Source organism: Gopherus flavomarginatus, chromosome 2 (assembly GCF_025201925.1).
Source record: "Gopherus flavomarginatus isolate rGopFla2 chromosome 2, rGopFla2.mat.asm, whole genome shotgun sequence".
Taxonomy (NCBI): Eukaryota; Metazoa; Chordata; order Testudines; family Testudinidae; genus Gopherus; species Gopherus flavomarginatus.
Window position 1 is genome coordinate 127,086,978 of NC_066618.1, and position 24,267 is coordinate 127,111,244.

At 43.7% G+C, this 24,267-nt stretch overlaps 1 protein-coding gene across 1 annotated transcript in view; it reads left to right on the forward strand.

Annotated features, from left to right (window-relative positions):
* TERT (telomerase reverse transcriptase) overlaps window positions 1-24,267 on the forward strand; it is a 115,479-nt gene that overhangs the window by 77,271 nt on the left and 13,941 nt on the right. Inside the window, exons 12-15 of the mRNA XM_050938130.1 lie at window positions 1,690-1,816; window positions 2,163-2,224; window positions 8,483-8,607; window positions 17,262-17,399. Of these exons, the coding sequence (XP_050794087.1) occupies window positions 1,690-1,816; window positions 2,163-2,224; window positions 8,483-8,607; window positions 17,262-17,399 (452 nt within the window). The remainder of the gene's footprint in view (window positions 1-1,689; window positions 1,817-2,162; window positions 2,225-8,482; window positions 8,608-17,261; window positions 17,400-24,267) is intronic.

Below are 24,267 nucleotides of genomic sequence, written 5' to 3' on the forward strand. Positions count from 1 at the left end.
AGTCTTTGAGTCAGATGGGCTTCACTTAGGTTGCTAATCCTCTTTTATTTTTAAGGGCCATCAAGGACCACTATAATCATCTAGTCTGAATCCTACCTAATTTAGGCATGGAATTTCACCCAGTAATTACTGCAGCAAATTCAAAGTTGGTTGAGATAAAGTACATCTTTAAATTAAAAACAAATGTCTTCGTAAAAGATTTCAATGAATGGGAGAATTATCCCATTCCAATGGTTAATTACCCTCACTCACTGTTTTAAAAACAAAAAAACAAACAAACAAAAAACCCTGCACCTTATTTCTAGTATGAATTTGTTTCATCTTTCACCATTGGACCTGTTGTGCCTTTATCTGCTAGATTAAAGAGCCCTCTCCTACCAGAAATCTTATCCTCGTGTAGGTACTGTACAGGGGCGGCTCCAGGCCCCAGTACGCCAAGCGCGTGCTTGGGGCTGCAAGCCGCAGGGAGCACTCTGCTGGCGCCGCAAGGGCGGCAGGCAGGCTGCCTTTGGCGGCTTGCCTGCAGAGGGTCCGCTGGTCCCGTGGCTTCAGTGGACCTCCCGCATGCATGCCTGTGGAGGGTCCGCTGGTCCCGCGGCTTCGGAGGACCCTCCTCAGGCAAACCACTGGAGGCAGCCTGCCTGCCGTGCTTGGGGCGGCAAAATCCCTAGAGCCGCCCCTGGTACTGTAGACAGTGATCAAGTAACCTCTTAACCTTCTTTTTGATAAGCTATGTAGATGGAGCTTTTAAAGTCTCCCACTGAAAGACAACTTTCCAGATCTTGAATTCAAGATCATTCAAGCTATTGTCTAAACCCTCTCCAATTTTTCAATTCCTTTTTAAGTATGGACACCTTAACTGGTCACAGAATTCCAGTAACAGTTTCACTGCACTAATGCCTTACACAGAGATAAAATAACCTCCCTTTTTCTACTTGGTATTCCCCTTTTTATACATCCATGGGAGTGCATATTGTAAGTATGGCCTACTTTCTTTGTTCCTAGATATATATCTTAGGTCATATTAAAATGCATAGTCTGTATAAGTGACCTGTTGTCCTTTTTATTTACCACTAATTCTTGTGTTGTCAGCAAACAATTAACTAGAAAAAAATGTAAGTTCATTGCTTATAACGATAGTGAATATTACTTCCCCAAAACAGATCCCTGCAGGACCCATTGCAAACATCTCCATTGGATGATTGTTTCCCATTTACTTTTTGGCACCTCTGACCACTCCTTTAATAATAGTAAATAATACAGTCTGTATAGAATAAAAAGGGAAGAGCTAGTCAGAGCGTAAGAAATGGCTTCAGGAGGGGCTGCTTAAAGTCCTGAGGATAAAATAACCTATATTGGAAATGGAAAGGGGGCAAGGGAGGGTTGTGAACACAAATATTCAGGATAATTTAAGGAAGAAAATATGGGGAGCAAAAAGGCAAAATGAGTTGTCATAGCAAATCCCAAAGGGATGTAGCCTCTTTGCAGCTTGAGCTCTACCTGGATAGATTTCTAATTAGGCTGAAAGAGGAAAGAGGAAATAGGAAGGGCAGTTATAAGTATATCAAAGGGAAAAATACTAGTAGCAATAGGATGATTGTACATCTATTTTAATCTTTTCCTACCGTTTATGGAGTTTACAGAAATAATCATGTTAAAACTGTATTGTTTTTCCTCTTGTCTTTGTAGTTATGCCTGTACTTCTATCAGGTCAAGTCTCGCCTTCAATTCAAGCAACACAGCAGGGAAAAACATGAAATACAAACTTCTCACAGTCTTGAAGCTGAAATGTCATAGTTTATTTCTCAATTTACAGGTGAAAATTGAAAACTAAATATTTTACCTTTTTTTTTAATTTAGTGTTTCCAAAGTAATTTTAAATGTCCTTAGTTCTGACACTTAATCTGATTGTACAAAATGCTGAGCATATCCTGGAGGTGCTGAAGTTACTGAAAATTGAGGATGCTCAGCACTTTGCAGAATCAGACCCTTGCAGAATTGTGTAAATATGTGATTATAGGAATTTTTTAAGGGTGGTATAAAATCTTATTTCCCCGTGGTCCGATCCCAGGCTGTTGGATTTGAACAAAACATACATTTTTAGAAGCACTCTAATATACATTTGTGGAGATTTATCTTCTTTTTTGTATCTTTTATTCTAGGTCAACAGTCTTAGAACAGTTTTCATTAACATTTATAAGATATTTTTGCTGCAGGCCTACAGGTATGTCAATTCTTCAATAACTCAGAAAATTTCAGTACTGTTACATGCCGTGTGAAGGAGCTGTGGATTAGAGAAAAGTAATGCCATAAAAGTTTGCCCGATAGTTTTTGTATCAAGTTGTAGCATTCTTTCTGCAGGTATTAAAATATATCAGCCCATGTAATATTGAAAGATTCAGGATGTGCCGGTATATGAAGTGTGTGTTTAGGTTACTCTGCATTTTACTAAGTTGATCAGGAAGCAGTTTTGTTTTTAAATATTTTTAAGCATGCACAAGTGACATAAGGAAGAAGAAATCTGGGATGAAATACTGTTTTGCTCCATTAGGATGACCAGAAAACATCATTCATTAACCAGATTATACTGAGAACTGCGTGTCTGGTGCAAAACTGTCAGGACTTTGACCTGTATTCTTCTGGTCCTGATGAAGGTATAATTTTCCCAAGTTAACTGCAGTTTCTTAACTGCTGATAATTTTTAATGACTTCTCAGAACTTAGCTGTTCTCAGTGAACATTTGCTGATCATCAGATAAAGTTTATATTTCGGTCAAGGACAAATGGAAATGATTGATAGTTGACAACCAGCTAAAAAAGAGAGATTTTAATCTTTGTGCTTCATTTGCTGCTCATCTGCATTGCATGTGGGGGAGAGCAAAGTAGAACACAAAGGGACGGAAACGTCCAAAACCATAGGAATGGGGGACAGGGTGAAAACTAAGTAGCTTGCTACCCATAAGATTGTAGGAGCCTCTCCATGCAAAGCATGCATGATGGGGCATGATGATGTTGCCCTATAATTCAGATGAGCTAATGCGTCCTGTTTGTAAAATTCTCTTGTCAGTCTGTATTGTTCTCGCCACTGGACCGTTCCTTGCTTGTGAGGGGAGCTGGAAGTAATATGCTTGCAATTGTACTGCATTCCCCAAGCTTGCAATTCAGAGCTGATAAACCATGGCCTGTTGTCAATGACTATTTCTTCCTGAATGCCAAAAAGATATCTTTTTAAACTTTTCTTTGACTTTTTGACTTGTGTCTAATTCTATTGAGTAGATTTTCTACAAATTTAGAAAAATATTCAGTGGCTATCATATAGATAGGTCTCCCCTATTTACACTGATCTAGTGCTTTTCTTTTCCAGGGGCTATCATTAGGGCCCTACCAGATTCACAGCTGTGAAAAATGTATCACAGACTGTGAAATCTGATCTACCATATGATATCTGGCAGGGGAGGGGCAGGGGCAGGGGCAGGGCTGGATGCGCCTCGGGCAGGGCTGGATGCACCTCAGCCAGAGGCTCGTGCCATGTGCTGGGCTCCAGTGGCTAGTCCCAGCTGGGCTCGAGAGGGATGGGACTTCCTCTTCCCCTGCATAGGCCGCTCCCAGGGCCGGGTTAGATCCACCTTCAGGAACCTCCCCCAGCTGCAGGAAGCTGTGCAGCTGTACTGCCTTCAGGGCTCACCTGTAAGGTTGGCCCTGCCCCTCCTCCCCCCCGAAGAGGTGACTCCTCATATCCTGTGACCCTCACTGCTACTGGTGGCAGCACTGGCTTTAGTGCCCCTGCCAGCAGCAGCCCAGAAGCAGTGGTGGCAATCCCACGATCCCCCTACAGTAGCTTTGCCATTCCCCCATGACTTGCTTTTGGGTCAGGACCCCCATGGTTACAACATTGTTAAACTTCAGATGTAAATATCTGAAACTATTATACTGACTATTTTTAAAATCCTATGACTGTGAAATTGACCAAAATGGACTCTGAATTTGGTAGGGTCCTAACTATCATGTAATGCTGTGGCTGAACGGTTCTTCTAGTTTTATCTAGGGAAGGGATAGCTCAGTGGTTTGCGCACTGGCCTGCTAAACCCAGGGTTGTGAGTTGAGTCCTTGAGGGGGCAGTTTGGGGACTGGTCTTGCTTTGAGCAGGGCGTTGGACTAGATGATCTCCTGAGGTCCCTTCCAACCCTAATAATCTATGCATCTTTCTGACACCAGACTTGCATGATTTACCCTGCAATTTAGATGAGTTTGTTGGCCCAGTACACTGACATTTATGCTTACTTCCACCATTTATTGAGGCCCTGATGTCCCTCATATAACAATTCCAATATGTCATCCTATAAGGTCTGTGGGCTAAACCCAGAAAAGACTTAGACACTTGACTACAAATAATTATTCATGATAATTGCCACTTTAGATGTCAAAGTCCTACATATACACACCACTGCAATCCTCAAAACCCTCACTCAGCTGTCACCAATTCTGTAGGTACCTAAGTTTCTCCCAGTGAGCATGTGCACAGCCATCTCAGACTAGGTGTTTGGGTGCCTACCTCATGCTAAGCCACGATGGAATCCTCAGACTAGGTGCTCCCCAACTTGTCTTGCCTGTGTCCACTGGGCATGCTCAGAGCATGCATAACCCTACTCTAAAACAGGAGCACCTCCTGCTTTAATCTTTTGTCCAGTGTTTCGAGCACTCCCGCATGATATGGGAGACCCAGGTTCATTTCCCCCCGCCATGTTGAAAAGGAATTTGAACTTAGGGTCTTCCCTCTCCCAGGAGAATGCCCTAACCTCTGGGCTATGGGCTATTCCAGGGCAAGTTTCTCTCAGTCTTTCCTGTTGAAGTTGTTCCAGTTTTTATAAATAGTAACTATGCATTGGAGCAGTGGGACTAGAACATGGGTCTCATATTCCAGGTAAGTGCTCTAACACCTGGACTGTAGAGTTATTCTCTCTTTTATTGGCCCAAAGATTATTTAATAACCCACAGTGCAGTAGCTAGGGCATTTACCTGATAGGTAAGAAACCCACATTCAAATCCCTTCCCCACATCAGGCAAAAGGGGGAATTGAATCTGGGGCTCCCATATCCCCAGGTCAATGCTGTAACCACTGGGCTGAAAGTTATATGGGGCAGTGGTGGTACCAGCATTTACTAGCTACATCTAGTGAGGAGAACTACTGCATCAGATAACCAACTATCTTCTGCTGGCGTAAATTTTTCTAGCTTTGTTGAATACTACAACTTCTGTGCTACATGAGGGATGTGGCCTTTTATTTTCCATGACAAGAGCAGTATACCTTTCCCCCCAGTATTGACTCATTAAACTTGTTTAATTCTACAGATATCACCATACCTATGTTTTTCATACAACTCCATAGGGAGACACCATTCTGTTTCAATAATTCACTCTAATACATCATTCTATTGCATTCTAACTATTGTTTCACTTTGGGAAGCAGCAGGTTTGGGCAGAGCTCAAAGGGCACAGCCCACCTTTCAAAAGAACTTGCAGGTTCTCCCTTAAGTAAGCCATCTTTCCAGCACCATTTCAACTTCCTATATGTTTTATATGGCCTATCTCGGTGGCTGTGGTTTGAGCTAGAAGATTACTTACAATGGATCTATTAACATCAAAGGTGTGAAACTCTTACTGTAACACAGGGTCTGGGGTCCCTCCCTAAGCTATATTTCATAACAAGGGAGAATGGGTAAGAGAAAAATCCAGTCTGCCTACTTGAATGGCCTAAGTTGTAAGTGTTTTGATAAATATTTCTGTTCTGTAGTTATAGCATATGATGATTATGATATATACTAATATATATACTCTCCATTCCAAGAATAACTCAAGAGGATATTGAGTAACAGTGGCTATTAGAATTAGACATTTTTAAATCAGCAGGTCTGGATGAATAATTTGAATCTAAAAATTTTAAAAGAACTGGCTGAAGAGCTCACTGAACCATTAATGTTGATTTTCAATAACTCTTGAAACACTGGGGAAGTTTCAGAAGAATGGAAGAAAGCTAATGTTATGCCAATATTTAAAAAGACTAAATGGAGGTGACCCTGGTAATTATAGTTCTGTCAGCAAGGGTAATACCAGCCTCTTCCTAAAACTAGGGGCGGGCTATGCCCCTTCCCTCTCTAGTAAATTCTGGTCCCACCCTTTGCCAAGAGGCCATGCCTCCTTCCCATTGCCCTGCTCCTCTCCCTGCTCCTCAGATAGATGCTGGCCCCCACTTGCCACAAGGCTCTGCTTCTCTCCATGGCCCTCCTGGCCCCTGCTCCTCAGGTAACTACTGGTCCCACCTCCTCCTCTCCCCACCCCTAAGGCCCTGTCCACTGGCCAGGTCGGAGGCCAGAAACCAGAGCTGGGCAGTGCGGGGTGGCTGCTGCGCTGGCTGGTGCCATGGTGCAGGCAGCCAAGGTCCTCCTCCGTCTTCTCCTGCTGCTGGTGCCTGGGGCCATGGAGCTACAGCTGCCCTTCAGTTCCCCACCGCCCTTTGATTACTTGCAGCCAGTATGAGCCACCTGGGCGTGGGGGGTTCCTTGGGGAGCAGTGACCGCCGGGGGCAGGGCACAGGAGCCTGGGCCAGAGCGGATCAGTCCAGGTCATTGTGGGGAACCCCAGACCCTCCATCTTCCCTGGGCGGCATGCCCCAGTGGGCAGGTACACAGGCTGAGGACTACTTTTGGGCCCCACTAGCCGCTGCTCAGTCTTCCTCTGCCCTGTTGCTGGTGGCGGTGCTGCCTTCAGAGCTGGGCACCTAACCAGCAACCGCCACTCTCCAGCCACCCAGCTCTGAAAGCAGCAGCAGTGGAGAAGTAAAGGTGGCAATGCATACCATGCCACGCTAACTTCTGCATAAAGTTTGACCTTTGCACTGGGAGGACTAGCTATGACGGAGAGGTTCTAAGGGATAATTTGGGGAGGCCATAGCCTTAACAAGCCATGCACCGCCCCTGTCTATCAGCCTGACTTTGATCCCAGGCAAAATAATGGTACAGCTGATATGGGACTCAATTAACAAAGAATTAAAGAAGGGGAATACAGTTAATGCCAATCACCATGGGTTTATGGAAAACAGATCTTGTCCAACTCTTTTGTCCATGTCATGCGGTAGCAAGCCAAATGCCTCACTAGAAGTGTATTGCATCAACACTATTGCCTTTATCAACCCAACTTGTAATCTCATAAAAAAAACTAGAACAAATCAAAATAAACATGGCACACATTACATGAATTCAAACTGCCAGGTCTCAAAATGTAATTGTAAATGGGGAATCATCAAATGGAAATATTTCTACTGTGATCCTTCTGCCTACTTTAACTATGCTTTTAACATTTTTACTAATGACCTGGAAAGAAAACATAAAAAAATTTGGGAATGGTAACTGAAAAAGACTTGTGGGTCATGATGGATAATCAGCTGAACATGAGTTCTCAATGCGACACTCTGGCCAAAAAGGTTAATGTGCTCCTTAGATGTAGAAATGGGGAAGTATTGAGTAGGAATATTGTATAGCTCTAAATAATAAAGAGGACAGGTCACTGATACAGAGCAACATGGATTGCCTAAGTGTAAGCAAACGGTTGTGCATTTTAATACAACTGAATATAAACTTATACCTCTAGGAACAAAGAATGTAGGCCAAACTTCCAGGATGAGGGACTCTATCCTGCTGTAGCAGATGCTACACTGGGACCACCTGAAAGCTGCCAGAACAGCTGTTGCTGGGAATGGAGAAGAGATTTGGCCTGAGTTCCTCACCATCATCCTTTAAGGAGCACCATGTGGGGCAGGAACTAGGCAGCCTCTTCTTCTTTTTCCCCTTACCCTGTAAATGTATGTCTGTTTTCTCCTCTCTTCCCCCCACTGTGACCCTCAGATCCAGCATCTGGTGCCAGAAGTTCATTCATCCTTCTTCCCCCAAGGAACTAAATGGGACTCAAGTTTCCCACTGCCTTTCAAAGAAAGGTATACAAGAGAGCCAGACCATGCTCTTCAACTACCACTCTAGGTCTAGTACTGCATGGCTTGGGGTCCTGGGTACTGGAGGAACAGTATCTTTCTCTCTGTGCCCTCATGGCAGTTTGAGTCAACTGGGTTGCTTGTTCTGACAGTCCCAAGGCTGGAACATGTTTGAGCCAGGAGAAGAGTCATTTTCACAAGACTGTGATACTGAGTAGGGTGCCTTGAGAATTCACTTCCCCTTTTCATTGTCACACACTACAACCTTTGGTCCACCAGTCTGACCTTCAGCAAACACCTAAGAGAAGGGCCTTAAACAGAGCCTGGAGTAATGGGGAGTGTATAGTTTAGCTGCAATAGTCTAATAATGCTGATATTGATAAAGAAGCTATTATTATACTTCTAAATATTGTGTAGTGCCCAGGGTCTCTGATCAATGTTTTTAATTTTTTAAGATTATCATTCAAGATTTTAAAAGTTTAATAGCCTCTTTTATTATTAGGTTCCATGCATGTGTTCTCCAGCTTCCCTTTAACCAGCAAGTTAGAAAAAACCCTGGCTTCTTCCTGAGGATCATTTCTGATACTGCATCATGCTGCTATTCTATTATGAAAACCAAAAACACAGGTATGGCATATTAAGTGGTTATTAATACCATAAAATAAAGAGGAATTTTAAAGTTTTAAAAATACACGTGGCGGGGTTCAGAAGTGCAATCCAGACCAGTGAGGAGTTGCCACTTGCCCACAATCCTGGGTGCCTCACAATGCTTTGCTGTTGTAGCTCACAACCAGCCTACCTGCGTGTAGATCACACCCTGAGCGTCTGTGTGCTAGACAGCCCTTGTTCAGCTGTTCTGACCTCAGTAGCCTGTCTACAGCTCTACTCTGGCTTCTACCAGCCTTGGTTGAAACCAGCAAGGTAAGCCAAACTCACTACATAGTTTATTTACCTAATATGTAAAAATGGACTATTGTCTTTTCCTGACTGGGCTGTCCTTTGTCTAATGTTTATTAACAGGCTTGTTTATCAACTCCCTGATTTGCCTGGCCTGAGCACATTTTAATTATCCTTCAAAAATATGTCCACCACAGACATACATCACACAAGATTACTAATGATCAGTGAGTTGTTGATTTTCAAGCAGTACCTCACAAGGCATATTTTGCACAAAGATTATTACAGTAGGGCGTACAATGTGAATACAAGATGCTTAGTGACACCCCAACCAACCCCTTACAAGCTGCAGGAGGGTTAGCCGCTGCTTGACCCATTGGCAGCAGGTTAGAACCCACTGTTCTCCAACACCTCAATATGTTTAATTACATATGAAATGACCATCCTAAATCTAGTATCAGAGGGGTAGCTGTGTTAGTCTGGATCTGTAAAAGCAGCAAAGAGTCTTGTGGCACCTTATAGACTAACAGACGTTTTGGAGTATGAGTTTTCATGGGTGAATACCCACTTTGTCGGATGCATGTAGTGGAAATTTCCAGGGGCAGGTATATATAAGCAAGCAAGAAGCAGGCTAGAGATAATGAGGTTAGTTCAGTTATGGAGGATGAGGCCCTCTTCTAGCAGCTGAGGTGTGAAAACCAAGAGAGGAGAAACTGGTTTTGTAGCTGGCAAGCCATTCACAGTCTTTGTTTAATCCTGAGCTGATGGTGTCAAATTTTGCAGATGAACTGAAGCTCAGCAGTTTCTCTTTGAAGTCTGGTCCTGAAGTTTTTTTGCTGCAGGATGGCCATCTTAAGATCACTTCTAAGCTTAATTACTAGCTTAGATCTGGTAACGCTGCCACCAGCCAGAATTTAGTGTCTGGCACACTTTCTGTTCCCCCAAAACCTTCCCTGGAGAACACAGATCAGAACCCCTTGGATCTTAAAACAAGGAATAATTAACCATTCCCCCTCCTTTCCCCCCTCCAGACTTTCCCCTCCCTGGGTTGCCTTGAGAGGCTTTACACAGATCCAAACTCCTTGGATCTTAAAACAAGGAGGAATTAACCATCCCCTCTTCCTTCCCCCCACCAATCCCTGGTGAGTTCAGACTCAATCCCCTTGGATCTTAAAACAAGGAAAATCAATCAAATTCTTAAAAAGAAAGCTTTTAATTAAAGAAAGAAAAGGTAAAAATTATCTCTGTAAAATCAGGATGGAAAATGCTTTACAGGGTACTTAGATTTATATAGCCTAGAGGAAACCCCCTCTAGCCTCAGGTTCAGAGTTACAGCAAACAGAGGTAAAAATCCTTCCAGCAAAAGAAACATTTACAAGTTGAGAAAACAAAAATAAGACTGATCCTCCTTGCCTGGCTATTACTTACAATTTTGAAACATGAAAGACTGATTCAGAAAGATTTGGAGAGCCTGGGTGTACATCTGGTCCCTCTTAGTCCCAAGAGCAAACAACCCCCAAAAACAAAAAGCACAAACAAAGACTTCCCTCCACCAAGATTTGAAAGTATCTTGTCCCCCTATTGGTCCTCTGGTCAGGTGTCAGCCAGGTTTACTGAGCTTCTTAACCCTTTACAGGTAAAAGAGACATTAACCCTTAACTATCTGTTTATGACAAGCACATCAGCAGATCTTGGGCCACAGCACCTTTTCAGCTGTACCGCAGACATATTCAGCACTGACTCCATTTCCCTGATGAGGGTTTTCTGCTTCAGCCACTGAGTCTGGCTATGGTGGGTTTGTATCTGAGCCCTCATGCTCAACCCGGTTACCTCAATACAGCACAATACAGCATTACAAACAACACATCAAGAAAAAACACTTCCCACTGTCAGAATCCTGGAATAACTTTTAGAGACCATAATGTCGAAGGCTACAGGCAGAGTGATAGGGTCCATCATACCCACATCTGGTTCTCTGCTAGCCTCCTATCAGGTACACCATTATGTCCTTCCTCCTGGGTCCCATGAACATGACTTGCCCCTCCTCTTCTGTCTGAGCTGCCTGTTTGTCCTTGTCAGCAAGCTTGTGTTGCTCCAGCTCTGTTTCCTGACTCAGGCAACTGATCTCCAGATCTGTCCGTCTCTCATCCACTAGCAGCCTTTTCCACTCCAATCTGCACAGCTCTGTATGTCTCGCTATTGATACTGCTTCTGTTGGATCATCTGGGGAACCATCTGCTGCTTGGTCTCCTGCATGTCCTGTAGGAGAAAAAGGGATCTTCATCTGGCTCCCGGTTTGCAGCAAATGCCCCATTCTGTCTCATGGTTTGATTGGAGCATGGCTACTCGCTCCATTTGCTTCTGAATCTGATCAGCTGCTGTGAGACTTCACTGTTTCTTGGTGAGCTCAGCATCTACCTCTTTGCCTATCCTGCCTTTTCTGGTCTTATTCATGTTTAGACCTTTCTTTAACTGCTCCCAGCCTTTTCACTTGAGAATCACTTAAAACTAGTTCACCAGTGCTTAAAGTGTAAACCTCAGTTCTGTTAGTAAGCTGTGTGTAAATCCTGCATAACTGTGGCACTGTGATGGGGTTCAGGTAGCCTGCCTGCAATACCACAGAAAGAGAGTGCATGCTTGTTACTCACTATGGTTGTCCCAGGCAGAGAGCAACAGTAGCAAGGCATTGTGAAGCACTCACGGTCACTGGGTAAGAGGTGACACAACTCTTCTCTGGTCTGGATTGCACCCCAGAATGTGACAGCACCTCCGTGGCAAAATAGGTGCAGTCACTGGTATGCTTATCTGTTGCACTGGAAGTGAATCATTCTTCCATACCAGGGTAACTAGTATGAATGATCAAGCGGCATGTTCCAGCAGGAACAAAATGTTTACCTATCTAACGTATGGAGAGTGGAGGTATTCCCTTGTGGATAAAATAATGGAGATGTCACAGTGCACATTTTAATAACCCTGGAAGCATTGGCAACTGCAGCTTTGGGACTGATCGGTGACAATTGATAGACAATTGAGTCCTTTTCCTTCAGTCAATAAAACCACTGGGGATGGAACTAATTAACAGATTTTACTTTTAAATTCTCAGAAAATAAATTCAAGAAGTTTTGGTGTGATGCAATCCCTGGGATGCAGCCTGGGACTGTGAGACCACTGTGTCCCCTTATCTTTCTCCAGCCTGGGCTGCCTCTCACAATGCTTTGTTAGTGACAAGCAGCAAACCCCTTCAGGCGCTGTTATAACTCAGCGCAACATCATATGGAGGCTCCCACCTAGCTATATTGCATGAATGCTCCCAGAGTGATTCATGAATCACACAGGGAAAGGCACCAGCCATATCCCCCCCCCCCCAGCACTGTACGTCAGGAATATACCCTTTTGCACTGTTCAAGATGAGCAGTGCAGATTTATTAATTGGTTCACCACTTCATCAGTGGAAAGTGGATATACACCAGTCTTTGGAAACCTGAACAGATTACCAAACACGTCAGGCAAACTCTCTGGTAAAGATATAAACAGTTAAATTTATTGACTACAAAAGATAGATTTTAAGTGATTATAAATGATAGGCAAAATTTCAGAGTTAATTACCAAAAGGAAATAAAATATAAGCATGCAGTCTAAACTCTCAACCCTATTAGACTGGGCAACATCTAGATTAAGAAGTGTTTCTCACCCCACTGGGTACTGCAGTACACAGATTTCGCCCTGGAAACTTGGACCAGTCTCCTTTGTTGGAATCTTAAGTCTTCTCAGTGTCCTTGTTGCTTGCAGCATAGGTGGGGGCAGAAGAAAGGCTCAGCATGGGGCTCCTGTGTTCTATTTTATACTCTCAGTCCCATGTGCTTGGAGAACACAAGTCCAGGCATGTCTGTTGGGTATTGCTGAGTCTCCAGGCAAGGTTGAGCAATTCCTCTGGTGTGGCCTCATGCAGGCAAGTAATTGAATTGTAGCTCCCTTACTGGACAATGGTTGTTGATGGGTTGTTTGATACCCCACCCGGGTGTTGGTTACTTTCCTTGCTGTTGTCTGTGAGCTAATATCTGGCCGAATGCCCCAACTTACAACATGTTTTAGTGACAACCGTATAATACAATTCTCATAACTACATATGCATTAATGATATACATATATGGATAAAAAAATGACTTTGATCAGATCATAACCTTTCCCCAGATATCTCACATGGCCTGCTCTGTATGCAAGATCACAATTATATATAAATGAGGAATATGAGGGTTACAGGGTGCTCCCCCAAGCTACAGAATGTCACAGTTGGGTCCTCTCATCCTTTATTATGGAGTCATGATGAACTCCTGTATATTAATTAAAGGTACTTACAGTACTTTTCTGCAGAGGAACTCATTGCTTTGTGAAGGTGGGTGAGTACAGTGAGCAACCTCAAATGTGGGGTTTAGCACCTTTAACTTTATTTATATTTGTAATATTCCATGTACTTAGAATGAAGGATTATTACAAATATTGTGGTATCTGCTTAAATGGCTACAATAAGTAAATGCAAGTTTTTGAGTGTGTTCACAAGTATTATCTCAGGTTAATGATAAGGAAACTGAAGCACAGAGATGCTAATGAACTTGCCTAATGTCACAACAGAAATTATTGTCAGATTTCTGTATAAATCTGGGTTTCCTGACTCCCATTTCCATAGTCACTGGAGTCACTGCCTCTGATACACTTTTTAAAAAGTGTATGTCATATTATGTAGACCCTTTCATGGCTGTGGTTGACGACAACCTTTTCTGGGCTGAGACTTGAGGGTATGTCTCTGCTGCAGTCAAAGGAATGATTCCAGCACGGATTGGCATATCTGCACTAGCATTAAGCTAGCTAGCAAGGCTAAAAATAACAGTGAAGATGAGGTGGCATAGGTTTCAGCCTGGGCCGGAATCTTGGGTATATACTCCCATTACTAGCATGCACACACTCTCCCCCCAGCACTTGCTCTCACTGGAGGCATTCCTTCTTGTGCGTACATTTGTCTTTCTGTCCTTTCTCCACATAGGAAAGGGCTATTGGCAGAGTGTTATTTTCCTGTCCCATGGGGAGGACAGATGACACTGCGCTTGTGCTCTAGGTTGAGTGACTTAGCTTACTCTACTTGATCTAGTCTCAGATCAGGCACAGTAATAGAGTCCCAATCAACTGCTCACTCTGGTCTCTGCTGTAGCTTCTGCTTGAGGTAGAGGATGAAGAGTGAGGAAACTGCAGACTGCAAATGTGGGAAGTGAAGTTACACAGTGGCATCTTGGGACACTATGAGATGGGAAAGAGGAGGTATCTGAGAGAGGTAGTAGGATTTGAGGAGAGAATGGAGCAGGGGAAGAGTTGGTTTATATTAGATACCAGGTAAGATTGATTATTTGTTCTTTGCTTAACATGTCTTCCTCCCGCCTCTTCTGTCGCTCCTTCATTTTCTTATTTTGTTGCTTCTCCTCCCCTCATTTACTCTCTGGTGATGTCCCTTCAAGCACATTCCTTGGTCACCGCTCTCCCCTCTGCGGTTAAGCTCATACACTCTCATAACTTCTTATTGATGGCACCCTTCTCTGCCAGGGCTAGCGCTAACTTTTTTGCCACCCCAAGCAAAAAAAAAAAAAAAAAAAGGTGCCACCCCGCTGTTACAACCCCCCCCCCGAGTGCTGCCCCACCAAAACAAAAAAAAATCCCTAGCACCACCCCGCCCCACCAAACCAAAAAAATAAAATAAAACCCCAAGCACCGCCCTGCCGAAACAACCCCACCGAGTGCCGCCCCGCCGAAACAAACAAAAAAACCCCCAAGCACCGCCCCGCGCTGGGAAAAAAAAAAAAGAGCGCTGCTCTGCCGAAACAAAACAAACAAAAAAACCACCACAGCATTGCCTCATCACCCCAAGATTGGCCGCCCCTTACAAGGTCCCGCCCCAAGCACATGCTTGGTCGGCGGGTGCCTGGAGCCGGCCCTATCCTCTGCTGCTCCTCTTGGAGCCTCAGGCAGAAGCTTCTGTTTGCTCCCATTTTTGTTACTGGGTATTCAGCCACTAACTCAAACTCAACATATTAAAAATGAAATTTCTTGTCCTACTCCTCCCGTAAAAAACCTTCTCCTTTCCTTTCCTTTATTATTATTATTATTATTATCCTTCCCACCCTCTTCCTGGTCATCCAGGCTCACAACCTTTGTTATATTCAACTCTTCTCACTTCCTTTTCCATTTAGGCTGTTACTAAATCCTGCTGTTCCTAATTCTTTTCTCATATTGTGAAAATCTGTCTCTTCACCTCCAGCCCCATTCCCAAAACCTTGGTCCATGCTTTGATTATCTCTTGCCTTGGCTACTGTACCTTCTCCTTTCTAGCCTCCCAAAATCTCACCATGTGTCTCCTCAAATCCTTTTGACGAGATGCAGTCAAAAGCACTTTTTACCCTCGTCTGCAACTATTTCATTTTCCCTCCTTTAGTCCCTTCGCTGGTTTCCCATCCTTAATATTAAATTCAGACTTCTTATTCAGGGCTGCACAGTACTGCTTCTACTGAAATTTTATATTTTGTTGTTGCCTTCTTGTTACTTACACAAATATTTTGCCATTCAGCTCTCTTTAATGCTGTTTTTGTCTTCTCCGTAAACAGCTATTTACCTTTTCTTATGCAGCCCCCTATGCCTGGAACATCCTCGTGCTTCTCTCTTCAGATCCTAACCTCATTAGCTTTCTGTTGCTGACTGCTACTCTGGCCATCATTCTACTTTGCCTAAACTTAAATATATTAAATCTGCATATTTTAAAAGGTGTATATATAGGAAGTAACAGACTGCATATATAACAAGCAGCATATCTCCTGATCAGGCCCTTTGTTGTTCCCCATCCTCCAGTACTTTTTTTTGTGTGTGGTATAGGTCTTGACTTTTTTTTAAACTTTCTATAAAATAAGGGCAATACACATCTGTAGTACTATAGAAATAATATACACAAGGAATTGTGCAAAGAAGAAAAATATAAGAGAAAATTAAGTCCAGAAACTAATTATAGAGAGATTCTATAACCTATTACTGACTCTTTCGTACATTCCTCCTTTGTCTTGTAGTAGTTCTTAATCTGGATTTTTCAAATGAATGAACATGTTGCAAACATATCTTTTGCTCTAATTTACTATGTTTCTGTGGCCTATATAAGACAGAGTGATTCTTGAAACCTACATGACATTTTTTCTAGTCAATCCCATAATAGTCACCTACAGGTTTTTTTCCTATTTAGTAAAAGAATTGACACTTTCATTTTTCATAAATTATTTCTTTACATGTTCATTTTAACCAAGTATTATGTTCTGTTAATTATCCTCATGTAACATCACAACATAATCCCACACAATGGGTGAGAGATTCCGTGTTGTGCTTCTAAGAGGTGGAGCATAGAATTTGTAGTCCAGGGCCGAGGGGGATAAAATGACTTTAAGACGTCTTTGCGCCTTCTTGATTCTGGGTTGCTAGCCTGCTTAAATAGTGTATGTAAGTTATAGAAGCCTTCCTGGACTGTCCTGTCTCTGATAACAGTGTGTGCTGTGGTTCTGCCCTACCACAGCCCTCCCGCCCTCATGCCAGAACTTGTGAGAAGGTCCTTGGGAGACAGCCTTACAGCTGTCTTCTGCAGAATCTGTACCAGAGGAATTCTCTCTGAGGGTACGTCCAGACTACTCGTCGATATATTGATCCCCAGATGTGCTCCCCGTCGACTCCAGAACTCCACCGGAGTGAGCGGCGGTAGTGGAGTCGACAGGGGAGCCACGGACATCGATCCCATGCCGTGAGGACGGGAGGTAAGTCGGAATAAGATACTTCGACTTCAGCTACAGTATTTCCGTAGCTGAAGTTGCGTATCTTACATCGACACACCCCCCCCCCCCCAGTGTAGACCAGGCCTCAGATAGTTCGAAAGGAAGAAGATTCCATTTTGGTCCTTTTACCTGGCATAAAAGATGTGGAGTAGGGATAAGAATCACACACAATGTGATAATTTTTTTAACTTTCACTTACTAAAGATGCACCTTTTCGTTTGTGTGTTAATCTCTCCCATCCCCACCAGTCAGGGCTTTTATTCATGGGTTATGGAGAGGGAAATGATCTTGTGATTAACTAGTTCCCAGTTTTGCTGTACACTTCCTATGTGACTTGGGACAAATCACTGAATGTCTCTGTGCCTCAGTTCCTCATCTATTAAATGAGGGCACAACTTCCTTTTCCTCATGGGTTTTATAAGAAAAAATCCATTCAGGTCTGAAGTGCTTATATGTTCATGTGATTGGACAGAGAGGGATTTGCTGCTCATCCTTGAATGCTAATCAGCTTTAGGTAAAATTGTGTTTGTTTCACTTCAGGGATTGCTTTAGGTACCAAAGGTGCTTCTGGACTATTTCCTTCTGAAGCAGCAGAATGGCTTTGCTATCGTGCTTTCATTATCAAACTGACAAACCACAAAGTTGTCTACAAGTGCCTTCTTAGGTTCCTAAAAATATGTAAGTACAGAGTAACGTTGAAAGTGAAACTTTTTAAATATAGATAATGTATTCAAATCTGCTTATGCACATGCAGACAAAAATGGTATAATTTTTCACCATTGCCTGCAACCCTGCTCTAGTTAAAGAAGTGTCATTTCTGTTATGTGACACTTATTAAAGGTTTATGTAAACTAATTGTTTAACGTGTATTAGCCAAATATGGGTATAGAAATTCTCTGCCTATTAAATGAGTTGTGATTTAAATGCTCTGATTATTACCCCAAAAATACATAACTGACGCTTAAAATATCCTCCAAGAACATAAACGCTTGGCAAAAGATTAACATTAGGAACCACTAGTTTTAACAGAAAATCATCATTGTGCCATTTATATTGTATATACTCAGCATGATTGCCATTGTCAAGGTTCTAGAGCTCTTCCATTCAGTTTTATTTTACTTATTTTCTCTTTTTTTTTGCTTTTGTTTTAAATTTTGTAATGTTCTAAACACAAGCATGTACAGAGGTGCACAAGATCTGTTCAGGTATAAAACCCAGGACTCTAATATAACAGGATCAAGGCACGTCCATTTCCCATAATCTTTCAGAAGAAACATGGCAAATTAGATGCTTCTGTAACCTATACTACCACATTGTGGCTCTGTCACACTGTAGCAGCTAGACCACTGCAAGAAAGATAGGATATAAAGCAAATCTTAATTTAAACAACTGCTTAACTGATTACACCTACCACCTTTCATAGGGTTCTTTTAATTTTGATTGCTTAACTAAAGAAAAGGACTACAGAGTTAAATTTAGTTTTGTAGAATTTTATTAAATATCCTTAATGAAAGCAACTAATAGTGTAGGATATGTGATACAGCAGGGCCAGAGAGCACCAGGAGAGTGATAGATGGGAAAGACATAAGCCCCAGGATGATCAGAGCCTTATTTCTTGTGGACTGAGGAGAGGTTACTACAAGTTAATTAGAGCACCTGGAGCCAATTAAGACCTAATAAAAACCTCTGATTCCATCAGACAAGGAGGGGGGAAGGATAGCTGACTGTAGTTTGAAGGAGTACTGTTGTTAACCAGAGGATCACAGTACCATAAAAGGCAGAGCAGAGGGACTCCCCAGGCACAGAGGACTGAGGGAAACCCTACCCAAGGAGGGAGAGGGGAGGAAGCCCGCAAAGCTGAAGGGGCTGGGACCCCGAGTAGGGGATAGGCCCGAGTCCCTTCCTGCTCTCCTTCTCTCTCCCACCAGGGCACTAGTGGAGCCCTCGATGCCCAAGAATAGGGGCAAGAGGTGGCGCCCTGACCCATCACACAAAAGGAAAGCACAGGATCCACCATGATAGTGCCAGCCATTTGCCACATGTGGTGTGAGGAGTGGGATTCCGTACTATGAATTTAATCCTGGGTGAGCTAAAACCATCCCTTTCCCAAGATGGTCAACGTGGTCAAGGCACTAGTGCAAGCCACCGTGGCCCAACAGGAGGCTACCCTGGTCCAAGCAGCTGCCCAACAGGATGCAGTATGGCTGCAGCAGGAGACCAATCGCCTGCTGATGAGCCAGGACTGTACTGTGCTGCATGAAGTGGTGAACCAGGTGAAGGCCCTTATGGAGCTGAGCCATGAGTGCAACGGGACACAGATTGTATGGGCCAACAATTGCCTGCAGAAGATGATGCAGGAGGAAGATGTGGAGGCATACCTCTTGGGCTTTGGAGGGCAGCCCTGTGGGAGGGCTGGCCCTGAGATCAGTGGTCAGAAGATGAGGCACAATGGACCAGGAAGCCAGTCCCAACCCTGAGGCCCCAGACTATCGAGAAGTCCAGGAGAACTATAACTGGAAGGAGGGGCACTGAGGAATGGCCTGAAACCATGAAGGGACCTGAGGGCTTGCGGGGGAGGGGGAGGGGGCTGAATAGCCCAAGGCAGAGGATGACAACCAGGGTAAGGTATCGGTGTTATCAGTGAGGGGGAATTGGGGCACATAGCAGCCCAGTACCCCCACAGGGACGAGCCCATGCAGTGCAATCTGGGGGATCACAGGGAGCAATGTAGCCTGTTCGGCCTGGTGGGGTTTGCAATGACCCCACGTGAGTACACCTGTGGTTGGTAAAAATGAATGGCATTGAGACCACAGATTTGGTGGATTCTGGGAGTGCTGTCACGCTGGTCTCAGAGAAGTTAGTGCGGCAAGACCAACTGACCTGGGCCAAAAACACAGGAGTGATGTGTCCATGGCACTGTAAATTTCTACATCATGATCCCAGTGCGGATTGAGATCCAGGAGAATACTACCAAGGTGACCACAGGGGTGGTCCCCAGACTCCTCTACCTGGTCTTAATCAAGAGGGACTTCCAGGGTTTGAGAACCTCAACCCCCTCCCCCACCCCATAGAGCTAGAGGAAGGTAGCAATCCCTGGGCTGAGATCAAGGCAGCCATGGATAACCACGCCCTAATTTTTGCCAGACTTGCCCCAGAATTATTTTCACCATCCGGAAGCCCTGGAAATCTAGGCAGGAAAGGGGGGCAAATAAAAGGTTAGGAACCAGGATTTTTGCAGGGAACCAGAAAGCCAGCCTGGTTAGTAGGCAAACTCGTCCAGGAGGCCAGGAGACAGCTCGGACCAGTGAGGATCCGGAGGCAGTCCCCAGCACCAGTAAGAGCAACTCACAGGGCAGAGTTGAAACCCATCCTATAAAATTAGGCCAGATTGATTCCGCACATGAGAATTTTGGGAATGACCAAGCCTATGATCCGCTATATGCAAACGTGAGGGAGCAGATAGTGGAGGTAAACAGCATGCCCATGGAGGGGAAATCCAAAGGCCTAGAGCCATACTATGTGGTCAAATGCAATCTGTTGCACTGTTGTAGCCCAAATACTGGGGGCGGGGGGGGGGGTGATAGAGCAGCTCTTAGTACCACGGAAGCACACAAGGGTAGTGTTAGAGCTATCTCACATCCATTTATTTGGGGGACACCCTAAGAGTAGATAAGACCCTGGATAGAGTCCTAAGGAGGTTTTACAAGTGGAAGTCCAGTGCTATTGTGCCTCCTGCCCAGAATGCCAGTTGCACAGCTCTCAATCTCATTTACAGCCCCTGTTCATGCCCTTGCCTGTTATTGAAGTCCCTCTCAAAAGGATTGCCATGGACCTAGTGGGCCTGATAGAAAGATTGGCCTGGGGCCACTGAAACAAACTCTTCATCCTTGACTATGCCACACGGTGCCCAGAAGCCATTCCCCTAAGAAGCCCCATGGCAAAGGCAATAGCAAAAGAACTGCTCCAGGTTTTTGCTAGAGTGGACATCCCTAAGGAGATCCTGACCTACCAGGGGATTCCCTTCATATCAGAATTAATGAGGGACTTATGTACCTTACTCTGCATCCAGGCCTTACGTACCTCAGTCTATCATCCTCAAACAGATGGCCTGGTCAAGCGATTTAATCATACCCTCAAAAACATGATCTGGAAGGTGGTGGCTCAGGATAGAAATGACTGGGATACCCTTCTACTGTACCTGATGTTTGCGATATGGGAGGTCTCCCAGGCGTCTATTGGATTCTCCACCTTCAAGCTACTATACAGAGGCCACCCACGCAGCATATTAGATATCATCAAGGAGGATTGGGAAGAACAGCCCAACCCAGGGAAGAATGTCATTGAGCACATGGCACAGATGAGAGAGCGAGTAGCCCGAGTGACCCCCATAGTAGGAGAGCATTTAGAGAAACGTCCATTGGGCTTCTTGTGCTATTACAAGTACCGGGTGAAAGCATGAAGATTTCAGCCAGGAGAACAGGTGCTGGTGCTGATATGGCCATATGAGATGGTGGAAGTCATTGGGGAGGTGGACTATAAGGTAAAGCAACCAAGACTGCCGAAGGCCCGAGCAAGTCTACCACGCTAACTTATTGAAACCCTGGCATGATCAGGAGACATGCCTGGTCGTCCAGGGAGCTCCACCCCAGGCATATGGCCCACAAGGGCAGATGAGGCTATCCCCCAAAATAACCCTGGAACAATGACCAGAGATCATTAATATGATCCAGCAGAACCAAGACGTGTTTTCCATGCAGCCAGGCCATATGACAACTGTCCAACACCGTATTGTCACCTGCTCCGGAGCAAGGGTAACAATAAAACCAAGTTCCAGAGGCCAAAAGGGGAGAAATTAGGAGGGAAGTGAGGAGGTTTTGTAACGACTTCCGGAAATTGAACGAAATATCCCAGTTCGATGCCTACCCAATACCATGCATCAATAAGCTAGTTGATCAGTTAGGCAAGGCTTGATATTTGACCACCCTGGACTTCACCAAAGGCTATTGACAAATCCTCCTGGCTGAGGACACCAAGGAGAAGACCACCTTCTCTATACCCGACAGCCTTTTCCAATATACTGTCCTCACATTTAGGGCCCTTGCAACATTGCAACGACTAATGGACAAATTATTACGACCCCACTCCTGACTGAGAGATACACCTAGGAAAAGTAGAAGCGGTACTAGATGCCCTTAGACAGGTCAGCCTCAGCGCCAACCGTCCCAATTGCAAGAGAGGGCTAGCCAAGGTATGTAGTAGAAACGGGCTTGGTGAAACCCCAATGGAACAAAGTAGAGGCAATACAGGATTGGCCCCGACCAGTCCACAAAAAGCAAGTCAGAGAATTTCTAGGGATAGTGAGGGACCCACTATAACAGTGTCGGCTATTTGCCACAGATATAAGAAGACAAAAATAGCGCTGGAATATGATTTGGTATAAACTAGAAAATTAGTTGATATAACCATTCAGGTTTTAGAATCAAATAACACAACCAGAACAGAAAATAACACTTATAGTCAATCACTATCTTGAGAGGGTGACATTGTTTAGATTTTTGATTGTCTTTCAGAATAGATCTTCACTTGTGCCAATTGGTTTTCTATTATGAGGTTGCTAACACAATAGAGGGGGAAAAACAATCATAAACTAAAGCATAAGACATGGTCAATTACTTACAGGCCAATTCAGTGTCTCCCTCCTAATGGATCTATAATAGTGTACCTTTTTGACCTACTTCCCCACAAATTACAGCAGCCCCAAGGTCTGTCTATTACTCCTATCAAACAAAAACTCCTACATTTATGACAAACTGTGTAGCTTAAACAACTTAACTCCATAAGTCACTTTGCGTTGGCCCCTCTGCAGTTTATCCCTTGGCCAAGTTTGTAGTTATGCTTGCTCAAGTGGCAGATCCTCTATCAACATTTCTATAAATTCATACAATTTATACGAAGTCTCTCCATATTTTTTGATGCTCTTTAAACTTGTTTTAACATTCCTTTATACAATGCAAAGTTACTTCAAGATTTCCTCCAGCAGGCCAGAATAACTGTATAATTTTTTCATTTCTGTTGTTTTAACAACAAGGATGGGACTATGCTATGTATTTTTTGAAATCTGCTAACAAGTTTTCTCCTATTTTTAGGCTTTTTCTGAGAAAGATAAATCTGTTTGATTTGATTTGGTGTTTTGTCTGTGTGCCCTTCTTCACATTCTAGTTAAACATAAAGTTACTACCTCACTTAGATTCCCAATAATTAACATACCCCTATCTAGTAACTAGGTGGGAGCACTCCACCTCACAGATGGATCTGATGTGGGTCAGAGGAGCAGTTGGAGGGGAGGTACCATGACAAGAGAGCGAGGCAATTTGGAAGCTCCTTCACCGTAGCCTCAAGTATTCAGGCTCAGTCCCTGGTTCTCACAAGCAGCTGTGATGTCCCTCAAGAGGGAGAGTATATGGGTTGCAGCCTTAAACGCAATCCCAGAGTGTTCTTAGAACCCAGTAGGCAAGGCCTTTCTAGTGTAGCCTCGCTAGGTATACTGGGGAAAAAAGTCCTCTAGAGTTACTAGTGTCCCACCTCTTCCCACAGATGGGGAATCACACCCAGCCTGTCCCTTTGAGTAACGCTCAGGACAGTGAAAGATGGGCTGCTTCTCATCTCACTGAGATAATATAGAGTGGGATAAGGTCCAATTTTACAATACTCCTGCCCTAACCCCAGGCCTTATGAATCAAATAGTTACATTTCTGATTATTTCAGTCCATGCTCAAGTGTCCATATAAACACACTATTTGATTTCAGTTCCTATTATTTGCTTTCTCTTTCGGCACAGGTGACAGCATAAGCATACATAACTACAAATATTAGCCTTACTTCTCCACTTGGTCGCTAAACTAAAAGAAATCAATATGAATGCAACCCCTTTTCCAACCTAACAGGATTGCCGATAAGGTAAACTCTGGCAATAAAGTATACAGTATTTTTCCCAAAGCATTTAATCACAGTATCAGGTTCCATTAAGTTCCCTATTATCCGACACATCATATAATATCTTAATGTTTGATATCAATTTTTAAAATTCATTTATTCACAGACAGGGAAAAAAGGAAATTTCTTCAGCTGTACCAACAGTGCATTCTTGTGAAAGGCAGCAAAAACATTGTTTCCTCAGACAGTCTGAAGAAACCTTGCTCTTAGGTCTTGAGTATTTTCCCCTCATCTCTCTGTCCTGTCTCTTCTTAGCTGCCTTGATGCCCAGGCAGTTCTCAAATAGTAATAACTCATAACTTTGGGGCCTTAGTTACTGCACCATATATAGAGGTATATGACTCTGCTGCTGTTTCTGTGCTAAGACAGATGTTTCTTTATCTCAAGTGGCAGCATGTCATGCTTTTACATCCAGAGATCCTGGGTTCAGTCATGTTATTTTTGTGTGCTGTTTGTAATCACTGAAGCACAATCTCATCCAAAAGTTAAGAATAGAAAAGGAATCCTGACACACAAGTATTTTTGAGACATCTGGGAAACTCTGTCATAATGT